The sequence below is a fragment of the Oculina patagonica genome, chromosome 11 (genome assembly GCF_052425735.1).
Source record: "Oculina patagonica isolate OP01 chromosome 11, crgOcupat, whole genome shotgun sequence".
Taxonomy (NCBI): Eukaryota; Metazoa; Cnidaria; class Anthozoa; order Scleractinia; family Oculinidae; genus Oculina; species Oculina patagonica.
In genome coordinates this window covers 1,115,383-1,126,955 of record NC_135768.1, presented here as the reverse complement: position 1 = coordinate 1,126,955, position 11,573 = coordinate 1,115,383, and the positions used below count along the sequence as shown (strand labels likewise).

Genomic DNA, 11,573 nt, shown 5'->3' with positions numbered 1-11,573 from the left:
TGCTAATTAATACTGTGGTTTCTTGTACCATTTCCAAGATACCTAGGAAATCTCTATGATGTAGTTTCCACAGTTAACTTCTGATCACTATTTCCATACCTTGAAGTCTCCACACAACTCGCTGTTTCAGCTTCCCAAATGCTGTAGCTAACATGTCCACCGCCGATCTTGAAAGGGCAGAGGCCAAGTTTGATCCAAAGGAAACGATGATAAAACCATATCCCCCTGAATTGCTGACAAATTCTTCTAAATCAGGGGGGAGGGGTCTAGCATCTTTGATACTCAGGGGTCCAACCATAACATTGCCTGTTGAACGATAGCCCACACACAAAAATAATTAGACATTAACTCGTTTTTGTTTTGTCGTTAGACGTTTTATAACGTTTGTTCGTTGAAAGGTTTACAACTCACCACATATTAGCAGAGGTGAATAGAAAATGCCGCGAGAATGAGTTATTGACGCACGCGGGAAGGTGGCAGAAAACGAGAAAAGCGAAAGCCAAAATCATACCAACTGCTCCACCTAGCTCTACATAAATGCACAGCTACTACATTAGCACAAACTGTTTGTGACATTCTATGACGCATGATGAGCAATCTAATTTCGTAAGTGAAAATGAAGGGTTTTGCTTTGTGGTCCTCGTTTAGATGTTTGTGTTTTTTGCAGCGGTCGAGTGATATTGCAAATTAAGTTCCAGATTTCTCCAATTCAATTAGTTGCCACTCATTTTTGCTCAAAATAAGTTTGGGGTCAACACGTTCCAAAATAATAATGGCTACTCAGAGATCAACTTTAATTTTCTCCTTACAATATTAGGACATTGCAGGGCCTTAATGTTATCATTTTCACCCCATGGACTTTCATCGCTTAACTTTTGTTGCATGGCTGCGCAGACCTTAATATTATTAATTAGGTCGTAGCCTGAGCATGACCCTGTTACAAACAGTTGTCCCGTTATACTTTGAGTATAATTGAGTGCAGTTTCAACGCCGACTTTGACATGGGCATAGAGCGGTTTTCACTTGAGTGTCGAAAGTAATTCGCATTTGCTTTGCTTTTGCATTACTTCGCTTAGTGATTTGTTTAAAAATCTCGCGCCACTTTCTTGACCAATCAGAAGTGGAACCAAAACCACACGTTTTCTCGCGCTTCGCGTCGGCTACATGTATTTGCTTCAAGTTTTGATGGGTTCACTGGATTGTATGTCTTTTTTAATGGCCAGAAAGAATGATTACTTTGGTTTTGGTTTTACGAGACTCAATTGAAATCCGCTCTATGAACAACAACGATTCGCAATATCATTTTCAAAACCCGCAAACAGTGTGCCCTCCTCTCCCGCCGTCCAAAATAACCTTCTTCCTACCTGGCAAAAGAGGTTGTGCATACTCCAAAGCAAAATCTGATGTACTTATAACAAGCTCAGCATCTGCAACAGCTTCTTGAAAGCTTCGTTCAGGTTTGATGTTGTACTTGACCTTCAGCGCATTCATTGATCTGCCATTTGTGAAATGCGTGAACAGGTTCATCACGAGGTATACTCCCAAATTCATGGTACGTTGCAAAAAGGTCATTTTATCGGAACATCCGGTGAACGCTAGTGGAACATAAGAGACAGGCATGGGGATCATGTGATTTAAAGCAAATGGAGAATTTGGTGGAACTGGCAAAATCTCAACTCTTGGAATATCCAGGAGGTCGCCAAGCAATGCGCCACAAAATGCAAGACTGTCGTGAACAATGAGGTCGAAGTCTTTTAGTTCTTCCAGAATGTCGGTGCTATTTAAATGCCTTCGCACAGAGTAGGCAGTACTTCTACCATTTTCAACAACAACTGTAACTTGTTTCCCTCAAGTTCAAGCCTTACTATAGTATCTTCGTGGAAGCCAGGTTTATAGGGTACTTGGTAAATCTTGTGAGGCAGTGTCTTGCTCGGTTTGATTTTATGGGATGAGGGAACAACCAATACAACCTAGAAGTAAGAAATAGTTAAATAATAAGCAATCATTAATTAGCTAATCATTAATTAGTTAATTAGGGAGGCAGCGTGGCCGAGTGGTTAGAGCGCCGGACTTGAAATCTGGAGGTCCCGGGTTCAAGTCCCGTTCTGACCACTATCTGGATTTGTTCTCGGTCGTCCCGAGTTCAAATCCTCGGTCATGCTTGTAAATAGCCAGCTGGTTTGCCTCCTGCCAGTTGGGATTTTTAATCATGTTATGTTTATTTAATATATTATATTTGTTCAGTATTTGTTTCATATACACGGCCCCACAAGCTTCTAGCTTTAAACACAAACCGTGTATAAATAAAGTTGCTTTACCTTTACCTTAAGCTATCATCGTTTGCAGATTAACCGTGGCAATACGAAAACCATGAACACTTTTACACTATTATTATACTTTGAAAGAGAAAGTAAAGAAAATAGTTGACAAATTGCTCACAAAAAATAACCTATTGGTTCAGTATCCCTTTCTATTTTTAGATATTTACTGCGATTTGAGATGTCGTTTCCAAGTTAAATTGAAGATCATTGAAATGTTCACGGTTTCTTGATTCACACTGAATCATACCATAAAGAAAGTAAACACTCGTCCAGTCCACAGAAACCAAGGGCGAAGCCCACACCATGTCAGCTAACACGTTGGACTCTGGGGATGAGAATGGGTTTTGTCACGAAACTCAGTGATTTTCAAACAGGGCTCGTTCCCAAGCAATCTCCTAAGACCGGTCCGATCCGTTATCAAGGAGAAGGAAAAGCGTTGCGTGACGGCCCAAATAACGGCTTCGAAGGAGACTACACGAAAGCAACAGTTTGACGATTTAGTAAACAAATTTTCAACATAATAACTTAAGCAATATCATTCGTAGGGTATAAGTTCCCAAAAATGTGTGTTTCTTCTGTAAAATAACTAACTAGAATAACTACTCGAACAGTCGCAATCACTTGTGCATGACCATGCAATTGCAAAAATTGAAATCTACCTCGTGGCCCCGAGATGCTAATTCTTCCAATGTATACCTCGTGTTCATGTACTGTGATCCGCCAAGGACACAAAAACCGAAAATCCGGGCCGATAAAGCTGAGTTGACTACTAGTGAAAGCAAAAGCAACGAGAACAACGCCATCTTTGCTGTTCGGGTACAATACTTTGTGTTCGAGTCCAAGTCACGCAATCTTTAGGCTGACGAAATAAATTTATCCGATATGGTAATTAGGCAACCTTGTCCCCAGGGCCTTCTCGGTGACGAGTTTTCAAAAAATTAGGTGTCTTGCGTTGTGTTTGTGACAGCGGCTTCAACACGAACAGCAAAGATGGCGCTGTTTTCGTTACTCCTTATTCTTTCTCTAGGCAGTGAACTCAGCTTTGTCGGCCCGGATTGTTGGATTCTGGACCGCCGGAGGATCACGAGGCATACGATGGAAAAACTGGCTTCTAGGGGACATGAGGTAGAAAACGATCCGATGTAAATTGGATGGAACCAGATTTTATTTTTTCAATCACAGTCACGCCAGGATCGAGCCAGGATTCAACGAATTCAGTTTCTTCGCGTTTCGCTTCAAGCAGTTCCTCATTTGAATGCTCTCTCACAAATTATCAAAGCTTTACGAAAATCCGTATTCTCTATTTTCCAATTGCCCATAATACACTTTGTTTGCCCCCCAAATTTTGCATAAACAATTGTTTTCAAATTCTCTTGGGAGGACTGCATATTTCCAAAACAATAGTTTATGCAAAATTTGGGGAGCAAACAAAGTGCATTATGGGCAATTGGAAAATAGAGAGTGTTTGGCGTCCGACACTGAGGGAGTGGATAGAATTTAACCAAAAAGGGATGACTGATAGCTGGGAATTGGTCGAATTTTTTACTGTCAGCTCAGAAATGACCGACGCGTTTTTTAACTGATAGCTGTGTTCTGCAATTTTCTTTTAATCATCTTTATTATCATTTTAACATCTTTACATACATACATCGACTGACATTACTGACTACATTACATGATTGATTGATTGATTGGTTGGTTGATTGATTGATCGATTAACCCAAAAGACTCTTTATCTACTATGCCTTTAGTCCACCTCAATAAGAATCGCTGGTAAATCGTGCAACAGAAACAAAATTGTTTCTTTGGTTAAGAATTAAAATATATGAAAAAATCCTTGCCTTCGGTTATATTAAAGTTACAATAAACAACAGAATAAAAAGACATACAATACAATACAATACTTTAATTTGACACTCCCCTTACGGGGCTTTTCAGTGACAATAAATTACAATAGAAATAACAATTTTAAAATTATAAAAATTACAATGATAAACATTACAATGATAAAAAATTACAATGATAAAAATTTGGATAAAATGAATTAGTCCTAATTAATCTATGTTAAAAACTCCTCCATTAATTTTGATTTTAAATGAAATTTAAAAGATGAAATAGTTTTAAGAGTTTTTAAGTTCGATGCGAGGTTATTCCAAATGTTCACTGTTCTATAATGAAATGTTCTTTGACCAGAGGCAGATTTAAAAAGGAAATTGGCGATCAATGTGTAACTACGACTTACGACCCCATATTTCACTCCTTCTTAGTTTTGCTATCATCCTTTTTACAGCACACACGACACAAGCATCTGCACGCCAATCGTATCACCATGACAAACAAGGTTACTATAGCAACAAGGAAAGCCATGACGTCAAGTAAGTAGTACTGATACCAAGGGATGTTAAACACTTGAGCTCTGAGGTGCCGGGCTCCACCATGTCTCAGTACATACTCTATCCAATCACAGGTTTCTTGAAGAGGCGTTCGTCGACGATCTTTCAACAGGCCAGAGATATGCATTGCTTTTGTTTTGAATCTGAGAAGGAAAGGCGATTTATCCTATTATTATTAAAATTAAGTACGGAAAACTACATTTTCTGATCTCAAGACAGCCATGCCCAGCGATTTACTTTACTTGATGTTGTTGATACAAGCCACACAATGATTGCTAAGATAAATTGTAGCTCATATACTAAAAATCAATTAAACAGTTTTCATCTTTAACTCTTTATATTGTTTAGTACGGTAATAGTATCACATTGTTTACGTTGAACTACCCCCTTCGGCCAGTGGCGGATCAAGGGGAAGGATCTTATTATTAGGCCAAATAGAGGCCCTTAAGGCCGAGAGAAATTATTTTCGAGATGCCCCCCTCCATCCCCCCTCCATCCCCCTTATTCCAGGGTCTGGATGATCGGAAACCACACTTATCTCAATGTCTGGTTCCGCCACTGCTCCAATGCAGCCACTGTGTAAGGGACTGACGCTCCCGCATCGAACTAAACAGCCACAGCAGGCGCAGTCCCAAATCCTAAAAATAGGACCTCTTTAAGGCGCAGATCCATGATCATTTGTGATCAAAGAATGCCACCACGTTGAACTGAACATAATTTCTTTTTACACCGAAACATATTTTCTTTACTGAAAAATGTTGCAAGATTACCAGCCTAATGTCATAACCAAACATGAAACAATATACAAATGAGACAATATGTTTACCTTGGTTCACTAATAACACGCTCGATTGTTTCAAACAGTTGCTGGGCATCACTGGTTTTATGATCCACAGCAAGACCAAGGCCTACATGTTCTGCTTTGGCGGCATTACTGTGTTGGTCTCCAAAAAACGGAACAGCCACCACAGGGACACCATGATACGCCGACTCATAAAGACTATTGTGTCCCACATGGGAGACAAAAGCTTTGATGTCCTTGTGAGCCAATAGATCATTCTGAGGTAACCAGTCCACTACTTTGATGTTTTTGCCAAGGAAGGAAGGAATGTAACCTGTACGAGAAAATAAATGTGCTGAACTCAATGGCAACAAAACTTATATAACTTGCAAGTCAAATATGATTTTTTTTTCTCAAGACTCTAGAATGGCGCTTATATTTCTCATTGTGTCGCTGCTATAAGTTTGTACATTTGTTGTTGTTGTTGTTGTCGTTGTAAGCTCCAGATGTATAGAACGATTTTCATTAAACCAAGTCCAGTGTAATCACTCTGGCCAATCACAAAGCACACAGAAAATCGAGAAAAGCATTCAAAACTCGAGGAAAATACCTGTAGCCAGCACGAAGCGCGGGAAAACGTGTGTGAGCGAGTTTTAATATTATTTTTGATTGATTAAAAAAATGGCGCGACGTTTTAGTTTAAACCACTCGCTAAGGATAGTAACGCAAAACCAAAGCAAACGCGAATTACTTTCTACACTCGAGTGAAAATCGGTCTATATGACAAAAGAGCTTTTTTATCATACTTTCTCTCGGATTGCATTGACAAAGGGGCTAAGAGTGTGGTTACCTGTTTCGTTTCCAAGATACCTAGGAGGATTGATTACTGATGAAGGCTTAAGTATTAGCCGAAACGTCTAACAAAAAAACGAAAAAGAGTCAGTGACAAACTGTTTAACCTATATTATGTGAACCGTCCTGTCTACCCGTATTCGATATACCTAGGAGGAAATCTCCATGTAGTTTCCACAGTATAATGTCTTATCACTGTTTCCATACCTTTAAGTCTCCACACAACTAGCTGTCTCAGCTTTCCAAATGCTGTAGCGAACATGTCTACCGCCGGTCTTGAAAGGGCAGAGGCCAAGTTTGATCCAAAGGAAACAATGATAAAACCATGGCCCCCTGAATTGCTGACAAATTCTTCTAAATCAGGGGGGAGGGGTTTAGCATCTTTGATACTCAATGGTCCAACCATAACATTGCCTGTTGAATAATAATCCACACACAAAAAAATCATAGATATTCACACTTTTTTCGTTTTGTCGTTATAGCGCTTTTTCATGGAAAGGTTTACAAAACTGACTCTAACGTAATAGCAGTGATCAGTAGGAAATACTCGCCTTTAGCTAGTTTAAATTAAGCGAAAGCTGCAAATTATACCAACTTCAGCCTAGCTCTGTAGGAATACACAGCTACTACATTAGAACAAACTGTTTTTCTGTGACATACATGGTTCTATCTGGGATTTATCGTTTGGGAGAGACGTCCCGAGTGGCCGAAGTCCACGAGCCTCCTAGGGAAATGAGTACCCTGAGATGCCGGCCATCTGGTGCATTTTGACACACAATTAGTGTCCTTAGACAGGGAATACTTACTTCATGTGCACTGACCTCGTCGCGTCTGGATGAATTTTCCGATATAGTTACTTATATACTGTAATGATAACAATATATTTTGGGGGGAGTGGGGAAGCTTGTACCCCTCAAGTACCCTAGATAGAACCCTGATATGCTATGACGCACGATGAGCAATCGAATTTCGTAAGTGAAAATGAAGGATTTTGCTTTGTGGTCCTCGCTTCTATGCTTGTGTTTTTGCAGCGGTTAAGTGATATTGCATATTAAGTTCTCAGTTTGGGGTCAACACCTTCCAAAATAATGGCATTGAACTATCGAAAATCGACGCAAACTCTCCGGCGCGCACTGACTCTTAAGGTATGGTTACTCAGTCACCCCATGGACTTACATCGCCTATCTTTTGTTGCATGGCTGCACAGACCGTAATATAATAAATTAGGTCGTAGCATGACCCTGTAACAAACATTTGTCCCGTTATACTTTAATTTGAGTATAAATGTCTGCAATTTCCGGCAACGCCAACTTTGACATGGGTATAAAGCGGGTTTCACTTGAGTGTCGAAAGTAATTCGCGTTTGCTTTGATTTTGATTTACTACGCTTAGTGATTGGTTTAAAAATCTCGCACCACTTTCTTGACCAGTCGAAAACCAATCGTGACTCGCTCACACACGTTTTCCGGCGCTTCGCGCCGGCTACACGTGTTAGCTTCAAGTTTTGATTGGTTCACTGGATTGTTTGTCTTTTTTGATTGGCCAGAATGATTACATTTGTTTTGGTTCAACGAGACTCAATTGAAAACCGCTCTATGAACGTAAACAGTGCGCCGTCCTCTCCCGCCGTCCTAAATAACCTCTTACCTACCTGGCAAAAGAGGTTGTGCATACTCCAAAGCAAAATCTGATGTACTTATAACAAGTTCAGCGTCAGCAACAGCTTCCTGAAAGCTTCGTTCAGGTTTGATGTTGTACTTGACCTTGAGCGCATTCATTGCTCTTCCATGTATGAAATGCATGAGTAGTTTAACACTAAGATATGCTCCCAAATTCATGGTACGTTGCAAAAAGGTCATTTTATCGGAAAATCCTGTGAACGCTTGTGGAACATAAGAGACAGGCATGGGGATCATGTGATTTAAAGCAAATGGAGCGTTTGGTGGAAGAGGCAAAATCTCAACTCTTGGAATATCCAGGAGGTCACCAAGCAATGCGCCACAAAATGCAACGCTGTCGTGAACAATGAGGTCGAAGACTTTCAGTTCCTCCAGAATGTCGGTGCTGTTTAACATGCCTTCACACAGAGTAGGCAATACTTCTCCCAGTTTCAGCAACAGTTGTAACTTATTTCCCTCGATTTCAAGCCGTATTATGGTATTTTCTTGGAAGCCAGGCTCATAAGGCACTTGATAAATCTTGTGCGGCACTGTCTTGCTGGGTTTGATTTTTTGAGCCGACGAAACAACCAATACAACCTACCGAGTAAGAAATAGTTATAATTAAATGAAAAGCAATCGATACGCAATAATTACACAGCAAGAAAACACAACTTTACTGTGGTGTTAAGCTCAAGTAAAGCTGGCGTAAATTTGGAATTTAATCAGCTTCACGCTAACTTTACATTTTTAAAGCTGACCTTTATGCCACCATTACACTCAAGCAGGGGGGGGGGGGGGGAAGAAACTTCCTTTGTTACACGACTGAAAAAGGGGTCATAGCGGTGCCGGGCAACCGAATGTGCGCAGTAGCTATCGAATGGTTGCTAAGGGCACAGTGAATAGCTTGACAAAGTCATTGTCTAGTTCGCATGTCTTGGTCTTGACCGTGCACATGTACAAAACATGTCTAGTTCGCATGTCTTGGTCTTGACCGTGCACATGTACAAAACATGTCTAGTTCGCATAGTCCATTTTGCAGATACAGTCGCCATGTTGATTCTGCCCCCAGGGCATCCTATAATATTTAATAGAGTTTTTATGATGGTAATTACAGAATTATCACAATAAAAGAATAAATCATATCAATGAGCATTATAGGATTGCCCTGGGGGCAAAATCAATATGGCTGCCGTATCTGCGAAATGGACTATGTCTTGGTCTTGACCGTGCACATGTACAAAACACAATAGCTATTTGCATTTTGTTTGTTCTTTTGTAGTTTGCCGGACATCACAACAACAAACAGTGATTACGGTGTCCAGTCTGGCAAAAGTAGGGCTTGCGAATTATACCAATTAAAAATAACTCCAATGATTCTGAAATGATTTACCTTTTTTTGGTTGTTAAATGTCAACCGTGACCAATTTTTTCGCTTGGTATTCCACGCCGCCAAAACATTCTCAGTGACGTGAAACATCAGGTGAGGAATCAGTGGCGTGAAACATCAAACGCAAACACCGCCACTATTCGCATTTCACACGCATGCAGTCATTGATATTTAAATCTTTCTGAGAAAACAAAACATTGGGTGACGTCTTTCTTAGCAACGGCTTGATTGATATAGACGTCGACTCGCACCGTTTCCAGGCACTGCTATGTCTCCAAAGAAAAGTGCCGACTTTCTCTCCCCCCCCCCTGCACTCAAGTTTAAAGGCAGGGTAATGGGACTTCTTTACACCAGCTTTAAATCACATTTACACATGGTAGCGTAAAGATTGGTTTAACCACCTTTAACAACATTCAATATTGATGGTGTAAAGTTGGATAACCAACTTTAAACCAGATTTAACCACCTTTAATTTCACGTAAATCCCAATTTCATGCTGTGATTACGTACCATCGTTTGCAGATTTACCGTGGAAATACAAAATCCAGGAACACTTTCATTATACCTCAGGGCCGTAAGCAGGACTTTTGACGGGAAGGTGCGAGCGCCGGAGGCCTGAGCGTCTTGGCGGGGAAGGAAATGGGAGGGGGGGGGGGGGGCTGCTCTGGGGGCATTCTCCCTTTAGAAATTTAAAAAAAAAATAAGTTTTTGAAGTCCACATTGAATGGACCTTTGTGGCCCATGGAGCAGTGGGGACGCACCCATCGCATTCTCTTCCTACCGCCATGTACTTGAAAGAGAAAGTAAAGAAAATAGTTGAAAAATTATCTACAAAAATATAACGTATTGCCTTCTTCACTTTCCATTTCTTTTTATATTTCCTGCGATTTGAGTGTTCACGGTTTCCTGATTCCACAGTCAGACCACCCTATGTGTTCGCTGTTAAATATTCGTTGACATACAAGACGATGGTTATGAATACAGCACTGAACAATACGTATTTAGGGTCATCGCGATCTGAATATCATGGTTTTCTACAGAAACGTACATTTCCAAGATAAATTGTAGTGTTCACAGTTTCCTGGTTCTACGGGCTATAGGCGGCGGAGCAGGGGGGCTGTAGTCCCCCCTCCCCCACCCCGGGCCCCCCCCCCCCCCCCCCACGTTTTGGTGCCGAAAATTTCGCGAGCGCAGCGTAAAATTAGTTTGTCAAGATATTCCGCCTCATAAGTTGGTTCAAACATCTTCGAAACTTTCTTGGAAGTCTTCCAAAAACTTCGTTTATCGTCGGAAAAGTTCGAAAAATGATGGGAAACGTTCGTATGGCTTCCGAACAACAATCGGAGAATCTTCGGTCTAGAAACTGCTTAGAAAACAAAAAGTTGCTTGAAATATGAAAACCTGCTGAGTATTTTTGGAACAGTCTAGCCCCCCTCACGTTCCATGATCCAAAACGCTCCGCCGCCTCTGCGGGCAGACAACCCTAGTTAAATATGTGTTGACATACAAGACGATGATTATGAATAAAGCACTGAACAATACATATTTATACTCATCTCGATCTGAATATCTCGGTTTAATAAGATAAATCGATAAAACGTTAGTGGAAGCTCAGACCCTGTCAAATAACACGATGGACTCTGGGGACGAGAATGTCACCCAACTCTTTCAAACCGGGCTCGTTCCCATGCAAATCGTCTCGGGTCGGTCCGTTACCAAGGTGAAGGAGGCACGTTGCGTGACGAGCTAAATAACTGCGAAGGAGACTACACGCGAGCAACAGTTTGACGATTTTGTAATAACAAAATTTTCAACATGATAACTTAAGCAATACCACCCGTTCTCTGGTATTTCCCAAAACTGTGAGTTTCTTTGGTAAAATAACTAACTAGAATAACTACACGAACAGTCGCGATCACTTGTGCATGACCATGCAAAAATTAAAAAAATCTACCTCGTGGCCCCGAGATGCTAATTCTTCCAATGTAAGCATCAGGTTCATGTACTGTGATCCTCCAAGGGTAGTAAAACCAGCAATTTTCGCCGATAAAGCTGAGTTAACTACTAGTGGAAGCAAAAGCAACGGGAACAACGCCATCTTTGCTGTTCGTGTACAACACTGTGTGTATTCGAGTCCTAGTCACGCAATCTTTAGGCTGACGAAATGACATGTACGGT

At 40.8% G+C, this 11,573-nt stretch overlaps 2 protein-coding genes across 2 annotated transcripts in view; both read right to left on the bottom strand.

The window, feature by feature from the left end:
* LOC144631187 (UDP-glucuronosyltransferase 2C1-like) overlaps nucleotides 1-3,171 on the bottom strand; it is a 5,275-nt gene extending 2,104 nt beyond the window's left edge. Inside the window, 4 exon segments of the mRNA XM_078489594.1 lie at nucleotides 100-306; nucleotides 1,365-1,784; nucleotides 1,787-1,970; nucleotides 2,981-3,171. Of these exon segments, the coding sequence (XP_078345720.1) occupies nucleotides 100-306; nucleotides 1,365-1,784; nucleotides 1,787-1,970; nucleotides 2,981-3,124 (955 nt within the window). The 5' untranslated portion in view covers nucleotides 3,125-3,171.
* Nucleotides 3,172-3,996: 825 nt separating this feature from the next.
* LOC144631188 (UDP-glucuronosyltransferase 2C1-like) lies at nucleotides 3,997-11,529 on the bottom strand. The gene is made up of 5 exons (XM_078489595.1): nucleotides 11,350-11,529; nucleotides 7,999-8,605; nucleotides 6,555-6,761; nucleotides 5,541-5,829; nucleotides 3,997-4,857 (listed from the first exon to the last, which is right to left on the bottom strand). Exons 1-5 carry the CDS (start codon nucleotides 11,491-11,493, stop codon nucleotides 4,575-4,577), a joined length of 1,530 nt encoding a protein of 509 aa, XP_078345721.1. The 5' UTR covers nucleotides 11,494-11,529; the 3' UTR covers nucleotides 3,997-4,574.
* Nucleotides 11,530-11,573: the final 44 nt, after the last annotated feature.